This window comes from Schistocerca nitens, chromosome 1 (genome assembly GCF_023898315.1).
Source record: "Schistocerca nitens isolate TAMUIC-IGC-003100 chromosome 1, iqSchNite1.1, whole genome shotgun sequence".
In the NCBI taxonomy this organism is placed as follows: Eukaryota; Metazoa; Arthropoda; class Insecta; order Orthoptera; family Acrididae; genus Schistocerca; species Schistocerca nitens.
In genome coordinates this window covers 493,549,170-493,577,044 of record NC_064614.1, presented here as the reverse complement: position 1 = coordinate 493,577,044, position 27,875 = coordinate 493,549,170, and the positions used below count along the sequence as shown (strand labels likewise).

Here is a 27,875-nt window from a genome sequence, read left to right as displayed (position 1 = left end):
TTGGAAATCGTGCCATCATTTGCATGATTGGCAAGGCTCTCAGAGATGCCGATTTGTGGAGGTTGGATTTCTGGAGGAGGTACCGAGTGGAAGCTATACAATGAACTTTTTGTTGATATCCTAGAGAGGAGAGACGTGATATTGCAGAGCAGTTACTCCGGTGAAGTGAAATTTTTTGGGTGACTGTCTGTTGCACAGATTAAAACTGTTTTAATCTGCCAGGAAGTTTCATAACAGCGCACACTCCGCTGCAGAGTGAAAAATCTCATTCTAGTGATGAGTTATTGATTTGTAGTGTCTACTACCATTCTGATCACACAGATTTACACATTCTTAACTGCAGTTGAATATTACCAGATTGTATCTTTTAAACATAATTACTGTAAGACTACCATTGCTCTATAGTCTTTAATGTGACTGATTGAGTAAATTGTCACTTTATTCAACATAAATTTGTGGTGTCGCCTACAATTTCTTATCAGCAGATAAAAACCGTTTATGCCATTTATTATTATTCACTTAACAGCAGTTTGTTTTTGTTTATAATTTAGCTTAAATTGCCCATGCTTTAGCTATTTGAGAGGAAGGATCATAATCTATGACTGTGATAAGAAAATCTACCAATATTCCCTAATTTTGGTATGTTGCATATTAAATACGCGTATGAGAGCTACAGTTACTACAGAGTGCATTATAACTATCATATTACATCACATTTAATTTTAGAAGTGTGCAGTGTATTCATTAATTGTAAATTTCTGTTATTTTTGAATTTGTAAGTGGCCATAACCTAAAAAAAGTTCAAAGTCAGTAAATTTTATCCCAGTTTTCTTCTCTTCCCTAAAAAAACCCCCCACATTGTTGGGTATTAACCACTTCAGTTGTTAATGGGAACTTGTAATCTATCTGTATCCAACTTCAACCTATTTTCCCTTTTAAATTTCTAAGCTACCTACCTGATTAAGGGACCTAACATTATATGTTCCAATGTGTAGAATGGCAGTTTAGTTTTTCTTGGTGATGGCATATTCTCAGTTGTCCCCACCTGGAGTTCCGAATGGGAGACTATTTTACTTTCAGAATATTTTATGCAAGAGGATGCAGTCATCATTTGATCATACAGAAAAGCTGCTTGCTCTTGGGAAAAATAATAGTTGTTAAATCCCTTAGCTTTCAACAATTTGCAGTACCTGCAGAGCAGGCCATGTTAGCAAATGTTGCAAGACCACAGCAATCAATCATCCAGATTGTTGACGCTGCAACTACTGAAAAAGCTGCTGCCCCTCTTCAGGGACCATAGGTAAGGCCAATATTACACTATCAAATTTCTTTGACAATGTTGGTTTGTGAAAAGTATTTGACGTAGTGTAATAGGGAACTTCTTCAAATGCTGCTTTCCATCAATTTTATTTGATTAAATCTAGCATCTCACCTTAGACTTGGTCAAAGAAAGCAATCATCCCTGTTTACTGCAACCAGCTGGCCTATAAAAATACACTGCAAAACCATTGGGCATTGTTATGTAGGGTGGGGAAGAACATTCAAAATGCAAAGGATGTCATATATTGGAACTTATTGTGGCACTATACATATGGAAAGGCATTTTATAATCTGTGACGAAATAAAATGTTTTCCTATTATAGCATGGAATATAGAAAACTCACTCTCTCTCTTCAAAGTGAGTTAGAATAGGCTGCACTGACAGTTTTGTGTATGAAGTCAGAACCAAGTAAACTGTGAGGCAAGTTAATGGTCACCATCAATGTTTATTTCTTCACTGAATAGAGAACTGAAGAACTATAGTTTTTCAAGGACAGCAGCGATAGTCAAACATGTATAAGAACTGTATTTTGTGCTAAATGCAATAGAACATGTGCTACATTTAGGTTAAGATATGCACATATAGAAGAAAGTGTCATGGGCAGATGTGCTGGAGGACTTAATGTTGCAGCCAAGAAAGAGAAACCTGATAGGTACAAGCAAAGCACAGAAGCAAGGAAAAGGTCAAAATGTCTTCTATAAGAATAAACATTAGCTAATATACAAGAAACTAAAAATTGTACCTAGTTTTGAATGTATTGAAATGCGTCTGAAATCTGTAAAAAAATTTGTGAAGCAGACAAGTGGTGAAAGGCATCAGAAAATACTTGGCAAGCACATGAATATACTCACAGTCAGTTCCTTTGGAACTTAACACAGGTCAGGTCACAATTCATTTCTCACGTAATTTTCGACGAGACGACCCAGCTACTGTGAACCGTATACATCACACTGTACTCAGATTCTTTTGTGTGTTAACATTAATAGGAGGAGAAATATTAGTTCATTGCACTTCACTTCATGTGTGTATTGGAACAATAACAGCCCCATTTAGTGACTGGGAAACTAACAGCATTAAAAATAGCAATTTCCCAGTTGAAATCGTGTGGTTCTTGTGTTACTGTATGTCAGCCATTCTGAAGGAACTATGACACAATATTTGCTGACAGTGTAATGCATATTTTTGTGCAACGGCAAAGATCTTTGCCCGAGAAATGTGATGAATATTTGATCCATTTTCTTTGTCAAAGAAATCTGTTAGTGTAGTACCATTCTTAGTCTGGCTTCACCAAATTTACCCCTCCATTGTGGATGCACCTATGTTACAGCTACTTTTATCATTTACAAACACAAGCCAGCCCACCTTGGCAAGGACCATGGTTCTTGTGGAGTACCCATAAAACTATGTCATGTAAAGTTCTTACTGAGGAATTATGTTATCACTTAAGAAAAATGGGTGGTTGTCTTTAAATTATTACGTTATATGAACTACAATAAAAATTATTCTGCTGCATTGTCCTTTGATGCACAAAACAGTGAAAGTGTTGATTAGGGGTGATACAAAGAAAAATAAGAAAATGATTTGCAAAAATTTAATTGCTACCAGAGATTAATCATTTTAGAATTAAAAAATATAAAAATACAAATGCACATAAAAATTATAAGAGTAAGGATTTATGCAATTTGAAAGAAACAGTTATACATACAAATTTGAATAAAGACATGTAACCTGTCTTTCAATAAGAGAGCAATTGAACAAATGTTGTTCTCTGTTAATACAGATTCATTATACAAATAGAACACAACTCATGTAATATTTCTTCTCTGTAGGTTCTAATTTGCAATAAAAATAGCTATAATTTTCAATATAACTTTGATTCAAATTGACTAGAAAATGTAAAAGATTGTCCTTCATCTGTGTCAATAAAGAGAGACTGGGACAGGGACAGTTATACAAACATGGGGGTAAGAGGGTGGGTGGAGGGGGAAGGAAGGAGATAAGGAGGGAGTGAGGGAGGGGGGAGAGAGAGGGAGTGAGGGAGGGGGGAGAGAGAGGGAGTGAGGGAGGGGGGAGAGAGAGGGAGGGAGGGGGGAGAGAGAGGGAGGGAGGGGGGAGAGAGAGGGAGGGAGGGGGGAGAGAGAGGGAGGGAGGGGGGAGAGAGAGGGAGGGGGAGAGAGAGGGAGGGAGGGGGAGAGAGAGGGATGGAGGGGGAGAGGGAGGGATGGAGGGGGAGAGGGAGGGAGGGGGAGAGGGAGGGAGGGGGAGAGGGAGGGAGGGGGAGAGGGAGGGATGGAGGGAGGGAGGGGGAGAGGGAGGGATGGAGGGAGGGAGGGGGAGAGGGAGGGATGGAGGGAGGGAGGGGGAGAGGGAGGGATGGAGGGAGGGAGGGATGGAGGGAGGGGGAGAGGGAAGGAGGGGGGAGGGAGGGGGAGAGGGAAGGAGGGAGGGAGGGAGGGAGGGAGGGGGAGAGGGAAGGAGGGAGGGAGGGAGGGAGGGGGAGGGAGGGAAGGAGGGAGGGGGAGAGGGAAGGAGGGGGGAGGGAGGGGGAGAGGGAAGGAGGGGGGAGGGAGGGGGAGAGGGAAGGAGGGAGGGAGGGAGGGAGGGGGAGAGGGAAGGAGGGAGGGAGGGAGGGAGGGGGAGAGGGAAGGAGGGAGGGAGGGAGGGAGGGGGAGAGGGAAGGAGGGAGGGAGGGAGGGAGGGGGAGAGGGAAGGAGGGAGGGAGGGGTAGGGAGGGAGGGAGGGAGGGGGGAGAGGGAGGGAGGGGGGAGGGGGAGGGAGGGGGGAGAGGGAGGGAGGGGGGAGAGGGAGGGAGGGAGGGGGGAGAGGGAGGGAGGGAGGGGGGAGAGGGGAGAGGGAGGGAGGGGGGAGAGGGGAGAGGGAGGGAGGAGAGGGAGGGAGGGGGGGAGAGGGAGGGAGGGAGGGGGGAGAGGGAGGGAGGGAGGGGGGAGAGGGAGGGAGGGGGGAGAGGGAGGGAGGGAGGGGGAGAGGGAGGGAGGGGGAGAGGGAGGGAGGGAGGGAGGGGGGAGAGGGAGGGAGGGAGGGGGGAGAGGGAGGGAGGGAGGAGAGGGAAGGAGAGAGAGAGAGAGAGAGAGAGAGAGAGAGAGAGAGAGAGATATGATTAACCTGAATGAACATATTCTGAACACACAAACAGGTTTTTTGCATGTGGCATCCTGCACAAAATGTGTCCTATACAAAATATCCATTACAGGTATTATATTTTACTTTCAGACAAGTATTAAAAATACTTAACAATATATATTTGTACACAGTTTCGAATGTTATTTCACATACATATATACATACACAAAAATAATTGGGTAACTGAGATTTTGTCTGATTGATTTAATGTTATTTATAAAATAAGCCATCTAAAAATATGATTTACTTAATAATGACAATAATGAATTAGGTATTGTCCAGAGTGTACTTGGCCCTGCCAAGAACAAGTACAATAATGATATTGCATTTTATACTGACAGAAAAACAAACAAATTAAAATATTTACAATAATCGACAGAATAATAGTGTGGCCGTTTTGAACATAACTAATTTTCACAAACATCTACTGTTTTCAGATTTATTGTGACAACACTTCATCAAATACCATCTATGACATAGAATGCGAAGATGGCCACTGTATGGTCAAAACTGGTGGTGATCGTTATTACATTATACATATGATTGTGTTTAAAATATTAAAGACATTGTGGCTTACAACCTTATGACTTAATAAAACTCCATAAACATTCAAAACGGACCCTCTAACTTCAATAAATTTGGAATATGACAGTGTTGTCCATATCTTTAGTCAAAGTAACATATAATTAGTATGTGTATAGAAGTAATTTTATTGCAATCTTTGGCAGAGTTCTTTAGTTCAGTCTTGATCCCATTTGGTTAAAATTGGTTTATTTTTACTCATAGTTTTGTGAAGAAAGAAGCATTCCAAATTTTCTATGAACAAGAGATAAATATCTTTACAACATCTGAAGTTGAAGTACAATAAATAAAACTATGAATTCATTGAATCTTGCTGGATGGAAGATGTTTCTGACATGTGTTCCCAGCTCTGGCCTTATCTAAATTCTCATTTTAGTAAGAAAGTATCAAGTATTTACACTTAATCAATTTGAGAGTGCAACATGCCATCTATACCAAATACAAAAATCTAATTCTACAAGATATTAAATGATTTTAAGCAATTTGTCAAAAGATGTGACTTTCAGCATCTATGTTAATATGTAATACATTTTGCCCATTACAGTTAACAATACTTTTTCTACTTTTCCAAGAAATGTCTCTGAGATTGAACAGGTAGAGAGTGATTTTCTTGAGGAGAGAAAGAAAATAAGGCTGTGCTGAGCTCCTTCAGCATCAAGGCACCTTATGAATGTCATCATTTTCCACAAAATCTTTGAAACGACCCTTTTCCAGATGCAAATGGGGATTTAGGTGGTGATCTCATTGTGGAAATCATGTAACTGCAACATAGTTACTTCTCGTAAGTTTTAATTTTCTTCATACTGTTCATATAATGCCGTTTCAATTTGTTTGTGTCTCACTTCTATATTTCTCTTGTACTCAAAATGAAAAACATTTTTTATAGCTTGAAATAACAGTACAAACAAAGCCATTACCTTTGAGTCACAATACACAAAAGAACTATGCATTAAAAACAGAATTTTATGAGAGATTAAATCTTTACTTCACCTGGGCAAATTATCAGCTTACATGTAAATTTATGCAATTATCAGAAAGTAACAATTATCACTTTGGTACATGTAGCTGTATAACAGTAAGACATTATGTAGACACACAAATATCTATAATGTGGCAATGGTGAAATGTAAGTAATTGGTCAGTTGTCAGTAGCAAGAACTGTTAGCCACCTGCATTAAGCAGCTTAACAGTAGAACTCCCTTAGACTGAAACAAATTATGTCTTCAGTAGTGAAACATGACAAAACTGTTGTCACATTTGTTGTACATATTTTAAGTTGCCTGCTCCAGATGAACAGCAGTTCTCTCTTTAATTTATTATGCTGGTACGTCTGAAGCTTGTTACCCTTTTGTTATAATTTATTGTGGGATGGACCTTTTGTGCAACTGACAACTGTGAAGGTCTCCTTTGCTAAGCCATCCTTTTCATTTTGAAAGGTGCTGCGACTGCAGTGAAAGATCTGCTCATAGGGCACACACATGATGAACAGGTAACTAGTATCTTAAAGCTACTAAAAATATTATATTTTTCCATTTCCATTACCTTATGTGTAATGTGAATTATGATTTGCTGTAAAATTTTCTATTAAGCAGAAATAATAGGAGATTAACATTCAGTTTTGCCTTGCCAAATAGATCCATAACAGCTGCGCCCTCATACTGAAGCTGCAGTAAATTCTGAAAAATAAACAGAGAATGATATGGCACATTAAAAATTGTTAATCTATAAGCAGATTTAATTGGTCTAAAAATCTTCACCAGAAATCTTAGTTTCTCAGAAAATGATATGATCTCTCATTTTCTCCTTGACTCTTCAGGATATGTGGCAATAATACAACAAATCAACATGCTTCCAATCAGAGGTCACAATACCCAAATATTTAAATTGTAATAATTACATTCTGCAGTGTGAAAGCCATGTATCATGAAGTTCATTATATTTTCTGTTGAATGCTCATGAGTGTGGACCAGAGTATTCATGTAAACAATAACTCAAAAAATAAAGTTAGACATTTCCCTTACTCCCAAGTAAAAATGTTGTAAAATCTGAGAGCAGGAGTTTACTAATATCAATGACTGATGGTTATTTGATGCTGAAATTAGATCTCGACTTCTTCACAAGTCTGAGGTTTGTGTATTTCCTTAAAATGACCATTCATTTCCCACATAAGGAACCATAACACCCATCTTCCAAAGAACTCTATACTGGTAACACTTTTATTGGTCAATGCCACATTTCCCAATACTTTTGTATGATAAATTTTGCTGTAAATGGCTTGTTTTAGTGAATCTTTAATGTTGTATAGTAATTAAACTGGGTATTGTTGCAGAAAGCGAGTATAAATACAAAATTATAAAATACATTACTTTATGTGAGTGTCTTAGGGGCAAAGATGACAAATTGTGCGTGGGTGAGGGGCAGGTGACACCTGGTTGATAACTTAACACTTGTATTATTCTGTGAATTGTCTCCTTTATTCCTAAAGGATTTACAATCTGGCAGAACTTTCCACACCATAAATACAGTAATTTAGCTTCACAAACATGTAAATCAACATGTCACCTTGCTTCTATCAATCACACCATAGGATAAATGAAGTCATACAAACATCAATGTCATCAACTGTAACAGATGGAATAATTTAAATCATGGTTTACAAGGAGTATGGTAGCTTCTTAGACAATCATCATTGGCTTCGCCCACTCACAACCATATATCACCTTTCAACCTAACCTAAACCTCTGGTTACACTACACATCCACTTGTCACTATAAACATTATTTACAAAATAGAGATAATAATACTGGGTAAAACTTACTAGCAGATTAAAACTGAGTGCTGAACCAGGACTGAAATATAGAACCTTGCCTTTTGGGGGCCATACTCTTATCAAGCCAAATTTCCGGGTTTGAGTCTCAGTTTGGCACATAGTATTAATTCCCCATGGAGCTTTATTAAATGTTATTTTCATTATTTTGTAGATCAAGTTTGTGTTAATGGGTTGATCTGTAGTGTAGCCCATGCTTTAGGTTAGGCTGTAGGTCATGATTTTGTCAAGAGTCCTGATGAAGAACACAGCTCTAATGTGCCAGGAAGTTTCAAAACAGCACATACTCAATTGCAGAGTGAAATGTTCATTCTGCAGTATCAAATAAACATTCTCAGTGTTCTGTTATACTGCCAGAAACAAGTTTGTGTGATGATGTGTGTCCCATGCTGTGACTGGCTGATAGAAGCAAACTGAACAGGTACTATTTTGATTTGGGTGTTTTTGAAGCTTAAGTACCGTATTTGGTGGTATTTGATTTTATACCTATATACTACAAAAATATGCAGTGCAATTCATCCACTGCAGTAAGCAACTCTCTGAAATGTCTCAGTTATGGTAAAATTTGTTGTACAAAATTATCAGCAAATGTGACTTCGGCAGATAAAACTGTTACATAAGTTTAAATATATAGGAATTTCAAGATGGATCCTTTATTGAGAGAAATGATCTGTTTAGTAATGAAACCCACAACCTCTTACAAACACATAGGTACTTCAGGCAGAGTTAAAGGAAACAGTGAAACACACTGGGTTGCACCTCCAGACTAGGCTGACAACTCTTATGGTTCAAATGGCTCTGAGCACCATGGGACTTAACATCTGAGGTCACCAGTCCCCTAGAACTTAGAACTACTTAAACCTAACTAACCTAAGGACATCACACACATCCATGACTGATGCAGGATTCAAACCTGCGACCATAGCAGTCGTGTGGTTCCAGACTGAAGCGCTTAGAACTGCTCGGCCACTGCGGCCAGCCGTCAACTCTTATGAAAACAGATTGTGTTCACAGCCCTAGGTTCTTGTTTCATCCTCAGAATGATGATGATGATGAACCCTACAAATATTTACATGGTAATGATTCTTACATTTATCTGCAATGGCAGGTCTCAGTGGAGTAGATACCCTGAAGGGATGCAACCCTTCAGAATTTGTGGAAAAACAATTTTCCAAGCCAGCAGGAAATGTGGTAATTGTCAAATGTCTACTGTTGTGCAGAAGGCAGTTTGTTTTTACATGCTAAAACAAAAACTCTGAACACCTGTTTTCTCATTACAGTGAAGTGCTTATGGTTCGCCATAAATCTGCCTCAGAAGAGCACTATGGAGTTATGACAATGCTTTAAAAACAACTTTAAACAGTGTATGGTTGCAGAGTTATATCACCCAAAAAAGGGCATAAATCACATGAAAACTGGTGAAACCTTATGTGAAAACTGGCGAAAAATCACCCAACAACTGGCTACACACCTGAAAACTGTCAACACATAACCTGAAAATTAGTGAAAAACTGACAAAAAAAAGAGCAAAAAAATTGACAAAAAAAAAAAAATCAAATAAAACAAATTTTTTCATGCCTCTACTGATTGAGTGATTTTTTGTTGAAGTTTTTAGCTTCTGGGGATTGTACACAATGCAATATGAAAATGCGAACAGATTGGAACCAAACACAACTCTGCAATGAATCTACTTAGTGGCACAGAATACACTGAAAAGAAATTTCACGGTAAATCGAAACTGTGAGCTAGAGCTAGATATGAACCTCGGTCAGCAGCAAGTCAGTATCAGATTAGGCATGCTTCTATGGATCTACCAGTAGAAAATGGTTCAAATGGCTCTGAGCACTATGGGACTTAACATCTGTGGTCATCAGTCCCCTAGAACTACTTAAACCTAACTAACCTAAGGACATCACACACATCTACGCCCGAGGCAGGATTCAAACCTGCGACCGTAGCAGCCGCGCGGTTCCGGACTGCGCGCCTAGAACCGCTAGACCAGATCTACCAGTAGAATTTTGCTCTCAAGATGATGAGATTTGAGATAGAAATTAACCTGACACATTCTTTTAGTTTACTACAAAGGCTACAGGTCACTCTTGGTTTATGCTCACGCATTTTTAATGTGTTGGTTTCAGAGGACCTAGTGAAAGGTTCTGTATTGAGAACAAATAATTTGCAGTGTATGTCTTGAAAATACGTTACATGTGGCATGGACAACAACTTAAAATCAGATTACATGAATATTTAAAAGCTTAGAATCAGAAAATACTCTGCTTAATATTTATGTACATTCATCTGGGTTTTCAGTCCACTTCACCAACACCAATTATTCCTTCTCATTTTAATTTTTTTTTTTTTCTGGCAATTACCCATTTTTAAAGGTAGACATAAAGCTGATGTTATACCCTCTGCCTTGTTCATCTCATTTACTGTCCCTCTTTCCACCAACATTTCACGAGACACAGAGTACCTCAAATGGGTTAAGGCTCATATGTTGAAAGTAATTAACTTTAAGCATCTTTATTAAACAACCATGTTACAAACTATTGGTACCACTGCAAATTTAAAGTACAGACTGGTTTCCATGCTGTGTCATGTAATCTTATTAGCTGAAGCTACAACAGTCTGTCAACAGAAGAATTTTATATTTACACTTATACAGGAAAGTGTAAAAAGAATTGTTGCCCTGTAATAAAGATTTCCCAATCATCAGGTACAAGAATAACACTGTTTTAAAAACAAACAAGTGTGAAGCAAAAGGTGATAACTGAACCAAAATAATGACTATGGACTGATTAGTCAAAACTGGACCACATGCAAAAATATTCCTAAGTTTTAAAATTAGTTTGTATACCATTCATTGAACCACAGCATCTTGTGTATCATTACAACAATTAATTTTTTTTTCCTTAAAGAAAAAATCACCACAAAGTTCACACCTGTTGAAAGATACCATTTATCATACATCATTTCATTTTGTGAATAATACAGCTTAGGAATGATATGTTAGGGTATGCTGAAAAGTAATGCCTCCGAATTGTTTTAGCTTTTTAAATATAACCAACTTTATTAACACTGCATCTTTATTCATCATGTCTAAATTCTCAACATAGTCACCCTAGCAACAAACATACTCATATTTCTCCCAAGGAGAAAACAGTTTGTTGACACCATCACTGTAGAATGTTTGATATTGTTGATGGAGTTACAACCTCATCCCAGCTTGCACCCTTTCATTACTATCAAAGTGAAGTTATCGAATGTGTTCTTCAAGTTTTGGAAACATGAGGAAATCGGATGGGGACCAAGACAAGACTGTATGGAGGATGATCGATGACAGTCAACCCAAAGTGTTGGTTTGCTACGGATGTAACAGTACTCGTGTGGGGTCTGCCATTGTCATGCTGAAGGAGAGAGTGCTCCATGTGAAGACGAACTCCTTGAATGCATGCTTTTAGTTTCCTGAGGGTTTCGCTGTACCTCACAGAGTTTATGGTGGTGCCTTTAGGCAAGAATTCCAAATACACCATACCTTGAACATCCCAGAACACTGTCACCATGATTTTACCTGCTGATGGCATGGTCTTTATCTTTCTTAGTGTTTGTGATACTTGGTGGGGGAAGTCCATTGCTTCTATCATGTTTTCAGGGTAAAAATGGTGAACCAGTTTTCACAACCTGCCAAAATGTTGTTTGGGGACCTATCAGCCCCAACACTCAAAACACAAACGAAACTGTTGACAGGTGTCCATCCTCCTCAGTTTCAAGTCAAGAGTGAGCATTTGGGGGGGGGGGGGGGGGGGGCACCAGTCTCACTGTTACATGTACAGCAGTTCTGCAATGATGGTCCTTACACACACTCGTGATATGCCACATTTATCTCAGAGCTGTGTCTATGGTATCCTACAACTTTCTCTTATGAGTTTATCACTCTGATCCCCATGAGTCTCATCTATCGTCATACGCAATAATCCACTGTGAGATCTATGAAGCACATTGAGGTTAGCACTGTCGTTTCCTTCATTAAGAGCATGAACCACCTAATGTCGCATATTACTGATATCATTACAATCATGACCATACCCAGCTTTCATTCTTCCATGGATTTCAATTGAAGGCAGTTCTTCTGCAGTCAGAAACTCAATTACAGCATGCTTTTTCACATGCACCAACACGGTTACATTACACACCGTCATGTTACAAATAACAATTTGGAGGCCTCTAGCAGCAGAGATTTGCAACTTTTGTCAGGAAAGCTGGAAACTCGAACAAGTAATATGTGTGACGTGTAATACCTCAACCAATATTGGAAACACAATAAAAATTTGGAGTCATTACCTTTCAGCATGCCCTTGTAATTGCAATATACAAAAATCAAAATTTGTGATTATACAGGGGGGAGAAAAATTTTGTCACAGAATTTTAAAGCTAGATACCTGACACCACTAGGAACCAAAGTTACTAATGTTGTGTAGGTCAACAACGCACAATTTTTAAACTACGGAAACTTGGCACCAAGCACTTTGATTGGCCACGAGATTGCCCAGTTGCTGGATGCTCTGGTCAATGCATGACCGTGAATGCTTTGCCTGCCGGTCTGCATGCTCAGTGGTAGCGTGCCAGCCTTCCACACTGGGGGCAAATCCGTCCTGACACATCTATTCTAGTTTCATGATAAGACGCACTGGGAACAAACCTATCAACAGCTGTTAGTTCGTGTACAGAATATCTTTTACAAATTGCATCAGCACAGAAAAGAGCCTTTTTTTGTAGCTAGGACATTATTTACTTAAAGCAGGTGTTCAAATTGGTGACCCTCAAGACGTGACAAGCTCGGTAACGTCGAAAGGTGTTTTACCGAACTCTTTCAAAGATTCCTGGCATTGCCATGATTTAATTGCCAGCATGTTGAATGCAATACATTAATTCCTCTTTGTTTCTAGGTGGTTTGCATCCAGGTGGTGAACCTTAACTTTGAAGAATCCCCACAAGAAAAAGTCCAGTGGTGTGAGGTCTGGTGATAACAGGGGCCATGTCGTACGAGCACATCTGCCAGCTACCCAGCCATTGAAGAGTTCATTTAAATATCTGTGCACAGCATGACTGTTATGTATGGGTGCCCCATGATGCTGCAACCACTTGCGTAGCTGTAGGTCCAGGGGAACATCTTCCAGCATTGTTCCCGGTGTCTGTGGACGAATGTGATGTGAGTATTTACCCTTGCCCAATAATAAATTTTGAGTGTGGTAAAGGCCATCCCGATAGAAAGTGCACTCATCGGTAAACAACACAATGGTGGGGAAGTTGGGATCTTGTGCAACACATTGCAGTAACTGCCAGCAAAACCCTAGCCTGTGTTCATAATCCACCACAAGATTTAGGTCTTTGACAGGGTGTAAACTAAATGGATGCTGGCTGTCATCCCTCAAACCTCCCAGACTAACTGATGAGTGATCCCATGTCGTGTCCAGTCACTTGAGTACTTGTCGTAGTTGCTTCCTTGAAGCGCTCGAGAACAGTCTCTTAGGATGCAGCATCCCATCGTGTTCAAGGTCTTCCAGCATCACCACGATATCCCGCTAACAATCTGTTTCACCAAGTCGCCGGTGAATTATTGTAATGTTTGTGGGTGTGGGTGGCATCTTGCTGGGTACTGTTCCTCATACAACCGTTGAGCTTCATGCGGATTACCATCGGCTAATCCATAAACAAAAACCATATCTCATTGTTTTTCAAACGAATACTGTGCTGCCATGCTTACTGTATGACTAAATCGCATGTGACGCATGATTGCTCTGAAGCGAAGCTTAGGTGTGATGCCTCTGACGTGAGGTGGAGACAAACAGTAAGACTTATTTGACACGTGTGAGTATAATGTTGGGGCAGTGATGGGGCAAGGGGCTTTTGTATGTGTGAACTGACAACCATAGTGCTGCCTGTCAACCGATGAATGGCAACACGGCCAATCGGGGTTCATGGCGCCAAGTTTCCGTGGTTTGAAAATGATGCATTGTCGACCTACACAACATTAGTAATTTTGGTTCCTACGGGCATCAGCTATCCAGGGTTAAAATTTTGTGACACAATTTTTATCCACCCTGTATACAACACAGTTTTATTCACATATTTGTGCACCAATGAAAATATAGCACAGAAATATTAATTTGAGCTTTAGCACTATCAATATTTTTTATAACAGAATGCAATAATATTTAATTTACCTGCATATCAATATCCACCTTCTCCATGTCAACTCCCATGAACTTTGCGGAGACAATAAATATGCCAGGCGTTTCAGACGGGCTTATTTCAAACTGTAGGTTACGAAACTGAGCAGCTGGTAGTCCATCAACTTCAAGCAGTATTCCTTTCTCATGTAGACGAGCAGCACTATAACGCAGTTTAAGCTTCCTACTTGCTTTTGAATGTTTCTCTCCAGCCTCACTTCTCGGGATGTGCACTTTTCTGCAACACAGTGTATGTCATATAAGTTTTCTGTTATTAAAGTCCCTTATATATTTTGTCTCAGCCAACAGATAAACTGTGAAAGTTTGTGTAAATGTTTTGGTGGAGGAAAAAAAAAGCACACCTCTGATGTGTATGTATGTCTTCAATCATTTGTAATAACAGTTAGAAACACATGCATGAAGTGTCAATCTGAGGTTTTGCAGAGCAATTTAAGAACAAAGCATTGTGTAAAATAATGAGTGAGCATACTACCCACTGGTGTAATGCAAGATTTTCGGCTGCTTGCACACTGTTCTTCTTTGGGGCTGGACACATAGGAAGAAAACAGTAATTCAGAATCAAAATAAAATAGTAGCATGAAGGTCAGAATTTAATGTTAAGCTAACACCGAGTTCATTAGGGGGTGGGGGCACTTGCAGTGAGGAAGTGTTGTAATTGTGGCTGCATTAAGCAATCGTTCCACTGCTCACTCAAGTGATACAGGGAAATGACAGGAAACCTACGGCTGGTCAGATTATGATTTTAATACTTATTTGTCCTAAACTCAGAGTAAGATGATTTAGCAGTTATAGAAGGGTCCTGTCAGACTTAAAACTGTACAAAAACAGGAGTAGCACTGTCACTATCCATCTCAACAGCTAATACAGCACTGTTTTGTTTTGGTGAAGGAAAATGGTTTGTATATGCACGTGCTGCTATCTCTGTGGAAAAATATCCTACTTCATGATTCACAAAGATTCCTTATTCTAAATGGGACCACTGTGCAACTTTACTCTTGAGGTGTAACAATTGAAAATAAAATGACAGGAAGACTGCTAACTTTGATTTTACTTTGGATGCCCGTGTAAGAATAGGTGTAACAAGCCACTCTAGCCTTCTGCACGGTGGCTATTTTCATGGTAACAGTCCAATACAAATTAACCGTTTGATTTCATATAATAATTTGAAGTTGGGTGTGGACGCCACATTATGCTTGGAGCAGGAAATGCCCATACAGTAGAGTCTCGATAGTTCGAGGTGAACGGGATCGGAACCACCTCGAACTATCGAAAACTCGGACTGTCGAAATTTAAATAGGAAAAAGAAATATTATGATTTTGTAACTAACACAGTCAAAATATGAACTTTATTAAAATAAAGGTATTTACACATGCATTTGCATTGGCAGAGTAACAATAATTATTTATTTAGACAATAGTGAAGCGTCTTTTGTTTGGCGAAGCTGCAACATTTCCTCGCGCCAATGTCACGCCACCGTCTCAGGAGCAGTAGGTCAGTTGGTGTCGCCTCAGGCTGTTGTTCCACGCAGCATATGGCAGCCTCGAGAGCAGAGTAGCCCTCGATGTGACTCATCATCGGTGCAGCCTCTGCCTCGTCATCCTCACACTGCCATGGAATGTTAACCATGTCAATTATAGAAGAGTCTGTCACTTCCAACTGTTCGTCCGAATTTAACCACTTGCCTACTTCCACCTCTTCTGCCTCTTCACACCCTGGCAATCTTCTGATTAAATTACACGATGGTTGATCGTCGTCATCTGCTAAATCTTCAGTTTCTGTGTCTGGCATACTTTCCTGTAGAATTTTCCTCCATGACTTAGAAATTGTGTCTGACTTTATTTCGGTCCAAGATTCGCTAATCCAGTACACGACGTCCTTCAAAGTCACTTTCTTCAAAGCTCCTACAATGTTTTCATTGTCTTCGGAATGCAGGATTGACTGTAGCAATTACTGTTGATACTTTTTTTTAGACATTCCAGAATGCCCTGATCCATGGGCTAAATGAGACAGGTAACGTTTGCCGGGAAAAACAAGGCGCGGATACCGTCGCACTGCAGTTCTCCTGCACTTGCATGTGAGGACGCATTATCCATGAGCAAAATTGCTTTGCATGGCAGTCCCCTTTCTTTTAAAAAATTCTTGTAGTCAGATACAAATGAGTTAAAAAACCAGTTCTTGAAGATTTCCTGATTCATCCAGGGATTATTCTGATATGTGTATAGACAACCGGAAGAGCTTAGATGGATACATTCTTGAATGCTCTTGGCGTGGCAGACTTCCCAATCACAACTAGTTTTAGTTTGTGGTTTCCAGTTGCATTTGAAGCTGCCATAACTGTGACCCACTCTTTGCTTTTTTTGTGCCCAGGAGCACTTTTTTCTTCACAAGAAGCAAGTGTTCTCGCTGGTAACATTTTAAAATTTAGCCCAGTTTTGTCACAGTTATATATTTGTTCATTAGACAATTTTTTTTCATTTATGATTTTTTTAAACTCGACGATAAATTCTGAAACGGCCTGAGCGTAACCAGAGAGTTTTTCTCCACATACGTCTAGTTGACGCACTCCATACCTCTTCTTCCACTTGTCGAGCCAGCCCACACTAGTGGCGAAATTGTCATCTCCTTCCTGCAGCTGGTTTCTGAAAAACAAATCTTTTTCTTGCAAGACTGTGCCAGAAATCAGAGCACCCTTCTGTCTCTGTTGGGTAAACCACATGAACAATGCCTCACTTGTTTTTTCGAAGTCTGACTTCTTTATACTTCTTTCACTGAGAGATTCTTGTGAGCATTTTTGTAAAGAAAACTGTTCCAATTTCAGTCAGTTTCTTCGCCAGGCACCGACAGTAACTTCACCAACACCATTTTCGAGAGCAAGTTTTTTTTATTGTTTCTCCTTTGTCAAGTCGTCTTAGTGCTTCTAATTTTAGATGCAAAGGCACAAATTTCCTCTTTTTTGTTACAGCACTCATCTTTGTAAGGTGTACAATGGAACACACAGTCAACAAACAAAGTGACACACAACACTGTACAGTACAGGTACTGGGAACTACAGCAGCGTATGAACTCCCCAGTTTTGATCGGTAGCAGCCGGCAGCAGTTGGGGTATTTCGTGCCATACTGACAACAGATGTTTGTGCAACAGGGCAGCGAGCTTATCGTCAGTGTTGATTGCATTGTTATCTGCTTTGTCACTGAACTGTACTCTCCCTATCTACCTTTTGCAATTATGTTTGCATTATTTATCATGTCAGTAAAAAGAAGAAGAAGAAGAAGAAGAAGAAGAAGAAGAAAAAAGTAGATTGTTGCAACCACTCGAACTATCGAGACTCTACTGTATTTTGTTTGGTTGGGCAAGAATGATACAACTGAGTAAACAACACTTTTCTACAAGTTATTTCTAGGGCCCCACTGAGTTCAGAAAGGATGCAACCATAGCGGGAAATAAAATGTCAGTTTGTTTTATGTTAATTCCAGAAGCATGGCAAGATGTGGCGCTACTCTCTGATTATTTTAACTTTCAGATTCAAAATCAATATAACAAAGTTGTTCAAACTTCTTTCTTACTGGCCTGAAGTTTTTATTAGTGGTGCATTTTGGATCTTCCAAGTGTATGCCCATCATACTACCCAAAGACAATCTCTCACCATTATTTCTTGTTGCTGAAGAGAAATAAAGAATAATTTCACATTATAGTAAACAATGGAAACTCCAGGTTGTAATATCAACAATGTAGGAGAAAACAGATTGCTACTTACGATAAAGAAGTTAGTAGCATCTGTCTTTTCATGTATTGTTCTCATTATATTAGCAACATTTTTCAGACAGCTTGGCATGACAATACTCAGAATTAACACAGAATGTGGTAGAAGGGCATCATACACATTTATCTGCAAATTTGTTGTAGTGCATTGTGTACACTCATCTATCACAAATAAAACTGATACGGCATAACTGGATTTTTTGATGTCATTGATGGATGTTTTTCACTTAATTCAGAATAGAAGTAGAAGCAAAGCCAACACTGTATGATAATTACAGCTTTTGGATCTTCCAAGCTGAAGAACGTATGACACCTTCCGAAGTGATATCACCATCTTATTTATTTTGCACTGACACAGTGTAGACTGCATAGAAAGTGCACACGTCATAAAAGATACTTGTGAAGATAATGATTTGATGGTACCTATATAAATTAGTTCTTTTGTTTTTTTCTAATAATTATCATTGTTAGAAACTACAGCTTCCTTTCATGGCGTTTCTGTACTGAAATAATGGGGGTACACTGGTGGGTGACTTTTTCCTTAGGAGTCAGTTCAAAATGGTTCAAATGGCTCTGAGCACTATGGGACTAACTGCTGTGGTCATCAGTCCCCTAGAACTTAGAACTACTTAAACCAAACTGACCTAAGGACATCACACACATCCATGTCCGAGGCAGGATTCGAACCTGCGACTGTAGCGGTCACGCGGTTCCAGACTGTAGCGCCTAGAACCGCATGGCCACTCCGGCCGGCTAGGAGTCAGTATCTGACAAATGTACGGAAGTGTGCAAGTGTAAATGATGAACTGAAGAGTGATTTTTTTCCCTGTCTTGATAACACCTGACTTGGAATGTGCCACATGTTTTTCTTTTTCACTAAGACATCCACAACAATAATACATGAGCTACTTGTAATACATACGTGGATAAATTTGAGTGGCTAATATTTTAATGCAGGTCTATGAACTGCCAAAACCTCTTAACATAACTGATAGGTAAAAGTGTCTACGTACCGATAAAATTTGATGTATAGAAAATTACTTCATAAATGAAAATATGTAAATGCTGAATATTTACTCGCCTGGGCAGCAGAATTTAATGTAATGCTGGCAGTAAGCATACTGATTAAAATGAAAGCAAAATGGAAATGAAGGTGTGTGAAACTGTAGGTAATGAGAAGTTTGAAGCAGTATTCATCGGAATTTGCTTCATGAGCTCCAGTGTGATGACATAAAAAGCTATGAAAATTATTTGAGAATGGACAAATATACATTTCAGTTTGCCGTTACAAAAATGTCCCTTATATCTGCAAAAACGTCACTAATTTATGAAATCCAGTTCCTGCTAAAGATCATCTCAAGGTTACATTAAGATTTTTAGCAACAAGTGAAAACTATTCCAGCTTGCAATGTAATACCCACATCTCATCTCATAGCATACCACTTCACGTGTTGTTTCAGAGGCATGTGAAACTGTATGTAAACTCACTTGAGCAGGATTTTATGAAGATTAGGTTATTTAGAGTAACAAAGAAATACATTCATTTAATTTATGTGTGCTTTATTAACACCACTTAGATTTCTGCCAAATCCTAAGTCCACTAAATTTCTTCCTCATGTCATCTACGATGCATCAACTCTGAATACAGCTGATGGCTGCAGTTATTTCTTTGTTAAGAATCTTACCGATTATTGTGGTTTTCATAATCAATGTGTTGGGTGTTAAGAAGAATTGCATATTCTTTGCAGTTAGAAATTATCACTGCAGTGGTAGCCATACACGAAGTAAACTTTGATGTCATTTTACAGGTTAGAAGCACGTGAAGCAAGTCAAACAGGTGTACAATGTGGCAAACTTTGATCATGCCCACACTCTAAGTTTGACAATGATCTTTGATCAAAGGTTCCATAATACACTGTCTAGCAGTTGCCAAAGTGCATTGTTCAAAGTTTGTTGTTAAAGAGATTTGATAATATAAATAGGCTCAAGATAAACTACAGTTGCAAATTAACCTGTGGCATAAAATGCTATAATTACAAGTACAAAATAAATTGTTTTTACTAAACAATGAATGAAAATTAATTGCACTCCTATCACAAATAATAAATATGGGACTAACAACAACTAACAACACAAATAAATCTCAATCCACAGGAAATTTCCAGATGAAGAAAAGGAGTAAGAAAATACAAAACAAATTTCTGCCTGACATAAAAAGCGACTAATTTCAAATGGGTCCATTTGTTTTCAAACAACTGTCCCTGTCTTTATCATGTAATAGTAAAATCTTTCCATTGGTATATACGTGGTGTTAAAAAAGTATTCCATATTTTGAGAGGTGGTAGTATGGACCAAAAACGACAAAGTCCAACAAACATGGGCTTTAAAATGCATACCTTAAGAGCTATGAGTACTACATCTCCATTACTATGAAACATATCTACTGAACAAGTGTCCACAGCTTTTAAGATATGCATTTTAGGGCCCATGTTTACTGGAGATTTTCGTCATTTTGATCCATACTACCACATTCCAGTATATGGAATACTGTTTTTAAAAACATTTTAGAAAGTTCGGCCATGCACTGTAAAAATAGAACAAAACTTTTATTACATTTATTACTTCTGAATTACTGTACAATAATATGATAAAGATGGAGGCAATTGTTTGAAACTGAATGGACACATTTCTGCGTCTCAACTCATTTCAGTGCAACACTGACTTTGGTGACAGTGCAAATACTGTCAGTTCTTGTGCATTTCCTTCAATGTAGGCATAGCATTGATCTTTTGTGCCACTTTTAATTTATCTTTAGTAAATTTGAAAGACTAAAATGTTGTTCAGTTACTTCAGTTGAGAATAACAATAGGACGACTGTAAAAATGCCTCTACAGGAAGTTGAGGAGTGTGTATACTTTTCTCAAATATTAAACGACAGAGGTAACATTTATCAAACAATGTACGAAAAAGACACTTACATAAAGCTTTCAGCCACAGCCTTCATCGGTAAAAGAGAGATAGATACCATGTACTCATACAGGGAAGCACACCTCACTCACACACAACCACCAACTCCAGCATCTTGGGCCAGAATGCAACTATCATTTGGGATGCAAGCAGCAATCTGGAGGGGGTGGGGAAGGTGAAGGGATAGTAGTGTACAGGTGGGGAGAGAGGCTAACACTGTCTGGTGGAGTATTCAGGAACTAGAATGCCAACAGGTGCCCCCTTCAGACTGATGCTTGCATCCCATATGATACTTGCATTCCAGCCTGAGAAGCTGGGGTTGGCGGTTGTGTGTGGGTTCCTTCACAACCTCAATATCTTCTCTCTAATCCTCTTCACATGCTGCTCCTCAACCCAGCTAGATGTTTACCTCCTCCTCTCTGATGGCTCTTTTGACAGCTGTCATCCCTTTCACACAAAAAAATCCCTCCCTTACAGACTGGCCAACCGGGTATGGCATATCTGCAGTGACAAAAATTCCCCTGCTCAGTATGCTGAGGGTCTCACCAAGGCCTTCACAGACAGGCACTATCCCCTGAACCTAGTTCGCAAACAGACCTGTGCCATTTCCCTTCACACTGCCAATCCTCCCAACAGCCCCACGGACCAGCCACAAAGGAGTGTCCCATTCATCACCCAGTACCACACCAGACTGGAACAACTGAACCACACCCTTCACCAGGGCTTTGACTACCTACCATCATGCCCTGAAATGAGGGACGTCCTACCCGAGATACTTCCCACCCCCTCCTAACGTGGTGTTCTGTCGCCCACCCAACCTCCACAACATCCCTATGCCACTCCCAATCCCAATTCCTTGCCACAAGGTTCATATCCCAGTGGAAGACCCAGGTACCAAACCTGCCCAATCCACCACCCAGCACTTCCTATTCCAATCCTGTCACAGGTTTATCCTACCCCATCAGGGGCCAGGCCATCTATGAAAGAAGCCAAGTCATATACCAGTTCCACTGCAATCATTGATCAGCTTCTTATATTGGTGTAACTACCAACCAGCTGCCCACCAGGATGAACGGCACCACCAAATGTAGTCAAGAGCAAAGTAGACCACCATGTGGCACAACATGTAGCTGAACACAACACACTTGATTTCAATGGCTGCTTCACTATCCAAGCCATCTGGATCCTTCCCTCCACCAACAGCATTTCTGAACTGCACACAAGGGTGTTGTCCTTACAACACATTCTCTGCTCCTGTACTTATCCTGGCCTCAATCTACAGTAGCATACTGTTCCCACAAGTTCCACCCAACAGTTTCCTTACCCTCTGTTCTATCATCTACTAACCATCTTAATCTCTCACCCTGTCTATTCGCAGCCCTCTGCCAATGCATCCGCTCATCTTCTTCACTCCTCTTTGTTTTTGCTCCTTTTTTCTCCACCTCTCTGCCCCACAATCTCCTGATGCTGTGTTTGTTGGCAGCCCAGTCCCTGCACTCTCTACCAGACAATGTTCATCTCTCTTCCTACTCATACACAACTATTCTTTCTCCTTCCCCGCCCCCTCCAGATTGCTGCTTGCACCCCACGTGATAGCTGCATTCCAGCCCGAGATGCTGGCGTTGGTGATCATATTTGCATGTTATGTGCTTCCCTGTGTTTATGTGGATTGTGTGTGTCTCTCCTTTACTGATGAAGGCTGTGGCCGAAAGCTATTTAAGTGTCTTTTAATTGTGTCTGTCTGTAACTTGACGTGTCTTCTTTATGGTAAGTAGTAACATTTAGTTTGACATTTTCCAATGTGTAAAATGTTGGTGGATAGCCTTCTGAGAAACTCAGTTATCTTAAAGCCCTAAATGTCAAGAAGAGTTTTTGATCAGTTATACTTCCCACTTTTGGGGCCTACAAAACTTTGACATTTAGTGAAATTTGCATAATTTCAGAACTATACTATCTGAAAAAGTCTTTCGCGATGGGATACATGAATAGAATGTGAATTAAATAGTTAGGAACCTGATTGAGTCCAGCAACCTGATTGCCAGATAAAGCTTCACAATTGTGCCACCTGTTGATAATATTAATTGTTAAGATGATGATGATTTGATAAAATATTTTTTAAAAATAAAATTATAAAACACACACTACAATGATAATTCTTCAAATGTTCTTGTGCACATTCAAATCAAATCAGTTTAACACAATAAATCAAATGGAGCAAACTTATTCTGCTACTGGATGCATTTTTAGAACTGACATGCGCATTCTACAATTGAAGTTCCCATACTGTACATGCTTACAATTGTTCACTCCACTAAAAAGTTCAGGAGGTAATCGATACCGCTTAATCCACCAAATGTTCTCTTTTTTATAGAATATCTTACTATGTGAAAACAAGAGCAAAAATATAATCTATTTCTATGTTAAAAGAGCAGCACCTTCTTAAAAATTGCCAAACTGGGAATACTTAGATGAGAACTGATAGCTGCAAAAATTATGTACTACTGCTGAATAATAAGCTTTCCAAATTTCCCAGTCTTTAATCAGAATACATATTAGGACCATGACAAAAAGAAGGCATGCTGTGATGTAACAGCCTTGAATTTTGTATCAGAGAAAGCGATACACAGTTTTTTTTAGTGTTTTAGTTGATACAGTGTATTAATGATGATGACGACAATGACAATAACAATAAATTATTATTAATCTTATTATTATAATTTTTAAACTACACTTCTAATTTATTCATTATTTAACGTTGTGTGGAAGAATTGTGAATCATGTGCCTTGTGATGATAAATATAACACTGTTTTCAAGTTTATAATTAACTAAAACAAAGTTGCCAAATTTAAAAGAATGTTACAATATTATGAAAAAGATAATTGCTACTTACCGTATAGTGGAGATGCTGTGTTGCAGATAGAAATACCAAAGAGACTGTCAAAAAATTAGCTTCAGCCAACAAAGCCTTCATTGGAGATAGAAAACACACACACACACACACACACACACACACACACACACACACACACACAGTGAACAGCTGCACATGATGAGAGATTCAACCGGGTGGGGGAGGTATAGTAGGGTAGAGGCGGGGGATGGTAAAGTGCTGCTTGTAGGAGCATATGGGGACGAGGTGGAGAGAGGGTAGGGCAGAGGGCAGCTAGGTGTAATCAAAAGGTTAGACAGAGAGGGATTAGCGGAAAAGGAGAGAGGTGAAAAGACAGGGTGCATTGGTGTAATAGAGTACTTTGTAGTGCTGGAATGGGAACAGGGAAGGGGCTAGAGGGTAAGGACAAAGACTAAAGAAGGTTGAGGCCAGGAGGCTTATGGGAACATTTGCTACATTGCAGGGAGAGTTCCCATCTGCACAATTCAGAAAAACAGGTGTTTGTGGGAAGGATCCAGATAACACAGGCTATGAAGCAGTCACTGAAACAAAGAACGTCATTCTGGGCAGCATGTTTAGCAATTTGGTGGTCCAGCTGTTTCTTGACCACAGTTTATTGGCGGTCATTTATGCAGACAAACAGCTTATTAGTTGTCATGCCTACATAGAATGCAGTACAGTCGTTGCAGCTTAGCTTGTAGATCACATGACTGGTTTCACAGGTAGCCCTGACTTTTATAGGATAGGTGATGCTTGTGACCAGATTGGAGTAGGTGGTGGTGGTGGTGGTGGTGGTGGTGGTGGTGGTGGTGGTGGTGGTGGTGGGAGGATGTATGGGACAACTCTTGCATCTAGGTCCATTACAGGATTATGCACCATGAGGCAGGGTGTTGGAAGCAGGAGTTGCGTAGGGATGGAGAGGATACTGTGTAGGTTCGGTGGCTGGCGGAATACCACTTTGGGAGACATGGGGAAGGATAGTGGGTAGGACATTCCTTATTTCAGGGCACAATGAGAGGTGGTTGAAACATTGGTGGAGAATGCGATTCAGTTGATCCAATCCTGGGTGGTACTGAGTCACGACGGAAATGCTACTCTGTGGCCAGATGGTGGGACTTTGGGAGGTGGTGGTGGTGGTGGTGGTGGTGGTTATGGGTGACTGGAGAGATAAGGCATGGGAGACAGCTGGGGCACCCCATTGCTGAGCACGCCACCCAACACAATGTGCTTCATTTTGATGACCGCTTCGCAGCCTGTGCCATCTGGATCTTTCCCACCAACACCAGCTTTTCTGAATTGCACAGGTGGGAACTCTCCCTGGAATATGTCCTATGTTCCTGTAACCCTCCTGGCCTCAACCTGCATTAGGCTTTGTCCTTACCCTCTAGCCCCTGCCCTGTTGTGATTCCAGCTCTATACAGTCCTCTGTTTCACCAACGCACATATAGTCTTTTCACCTCTCTCCTTTTCTGCTCCACTAATCTCCCGTACCCTCCCCTGCCCAACTGCACTTAGCTGCCCTATCATCTCTCTATCTCATCACTGTATGGTCGTAGAGGCAGCACTTTACTGTCCCCAACTCCTACCCTGCTATCCCTCTCCCTCCCTGCCCCAGCCTCCTCCTTACCCCCACCACCTGACTGCGCCTCTCATCATGGGCAGCTGCTTGCAGTGTGGCCTCAGCAGCCAGAGACTGTGGTCGCGTGTGTGCGTGTGTGGTGAGTAGCAACTATATTTTTCCATGATATTGTTACATTCAATCCTGGATTTTTAAAAGAATGCTATTGTGATGTATAGTTGCCAACTGAAGGGATGAATGAAAATTTGAACCAAGGCCAGAATTCGAACCTGGGTCTCCTGCTCACTGCTAATCTGTGGTGCAGTGTTGGAAAAAACTCTTATGAAAGACTTAGTCTAAGATCTTTGTGCTTATCTGTTGCATGATGAATCTTTGATCTGGACAGTTGCAATATTTTTCAAAACACATAATTACATTCCATCCAGAATTTTTCAAAGATTAATACATCTGAGATATGTAGTCAGCCCATGTAGTCATTTTCTCTTCCCTTGTGATAACTGTTTGGATTTAAAATGTGCAGAAAGTATTCCTATAAATTATGTAGTTTACTTTTAAAGTTACAGTGTGCAAAACCGATATTATTTTCTCAACAAATTAACTAAAGTGGCTTGAGCAGTTATCTCAGTATGTGATATGTAGTATCTTAACCATGTCTACCAAAGTCATTTATCTTACTATTACAAAGAAGTAGTACAATTATTTTCACAATTTCCATAAGCATAATAATGTTATGATTACTTACCTTTTACCTGCATTCAGATTCTCCAGACATTTTTGAATATATTCACTGTAGTAGCTGATTTGCTCTTCAAAAAATTGTGTTTTCTTCTCCAGACTCTGTTTGGTGCTTCTCAGCATTTGGATTTCCTGTGAGGCAAAAAGAAAGTATAGTAATGAAGAGCTTTTGTACAGAAATCATCTATTAACTTTTTCTTATTGTCATCAACAATTGCAGGAAAATTGTATTAATAATAACCAAATCTAAGCATAGAAATCAATAACAAATCCATAACTTTGTAGGCATGACATCAGTCAGCTTATTACTCATGTATGCAGCACAGATACAAATGTGAATTAGTAGTACAAAATTACATACATGCATACATACATACATACATACATAGAAACTTTATTCATGACACTCAGTACTCTTTGTTGGTAAATGAAGATATCCTTTATACTTTTGACAAAATTAGCTGTGAACTGTGTATTTCTTGTTGATTACATAAAATCATGACAAGCTCGTTTAGGCATATGTCCCATTATCAAGTGTTCCGGTTGACATTAGATTTATACATCATCTTATTCTACATCTATGTAATAATACTATTAGTTTTATGTTGTATTATACTTTTGTCTAGATGTATTAACATACACAATTCATCTTGAAAAACAAGTTATTTTATGTACTATGTTGTTAACATAGGTCACATACATATTTTCACTCATTTGCTATAGAAGAACAGTAATGAAAGTAAATATGTAGCTCATGTTAACAACATAGAACATAAGTTCTTTTATGTTCCATGATGAATTATGGACATCACTCCATTTAGATCCAAGTATAAGATAAAATCTCACAGTACTCTCACACAGAGGTAGAATAAAGTGATATATACAGGGTGTTACAAAAAGGTACGGGCAAACTTTCAGGAAACATTCCTCATACACAAATAAAGGAAAGATCTTATGTGGACATGTGTCCGGAAACGCTTAATTTCCATGTTAGAGCTCATTTTAGTTTCATTCCAATGTGATCAGATTGTAAATTTTCACAATCAACATGTGTGGGCTGACGAGAATCCGCACACAATTGTGCAATCACGTCATCAACACAGATTTTCTGTGAATGTTTGGGCAGGCATTGTTGGTGATGTCTTGATTGGGTCCCATGTTCTCCCACCTACGCTCAATGGAGCACGTTATCATGATTTCATATGGGATACTCTACCTGTGCTGCTAGAACATGTGCCTTTACAAGTATGACACAATATGTGGTTCATGCACAATGGTGCTCCTGCACATTTCAGTCGAAGTGTTCGTATGCTTCTCAACAACAGATTCGGTGACCGATGGATTGGTAGAGGCGGACCAATTCCATGGCCTCCACGCTCTCCTGACCTCAACCCTCTTGACTTTCATTTATGGGGGCATTTGAAAGCTCTTGTCTACGCAACCCCGGTACCAAATGTAGAGACTCTTCGTGCTCGTATTGTGGATGGCTGTGATACAATACACCATTCTCCAGGGCTGCATCAGCGCATCAGGGATTCCATGCGACGGAGGGTGGATGCATGTATCCTCGCTAACGGAGGACATTTTGAACATTTCCTGTAACAAAGTGTTTGAAGTCACGCTGGTACGTTCTGTTGCTGTATGTTTCCATTCCATGATTAATGTGATCTGAAGAGAAGTAATAAAATGAGCTCTAACATGGAAAGCAAGCATTTCCGGACACATGTCCATATAAGATATTTTCTTTCTTTGTGTGTGAGGAATGTTTCCTGAAAGTTTGGCCGTACCTTTTTGTAACACCCTCTATACATGTAACGTCA

At 39.7% G+C, this 27,875-nt stretch overlaps 1 protein-coding gene across 1 annotated transcript in view; it reads right to left on the bottom strand.

Annotated features, from left to right (window-relative positions):
• Positions 1-27,875, bottom strand: part of LOC126252642 (ras GTPase-activating-like protein IQGAP1) — a 367,157-nt gene that overhangs the window by 3,854 nt on the left and 335,428 nt on the right. The window contains exons 30-32 of the mRNA XM_049953548.1: positions 26,063-26,187; positions 14,096-14,339; positions 6,587-6,720 (exon numbers count right to left, since the gene is read on the bottom strand). Coding sequence (XP_049809505.1) covers positions 6,604-6,720; positions 14,096-14,339; positions 26,063-26,187 — 486 coding nt within the window. The 3' untranslated portion in view covers positions 6,587-6,603. The remainder of the gene's footprint in view (positions 1-6,586; positions 6,721-14,095; positions 14,340-26,062; positions 26,188-27,875) is intronic.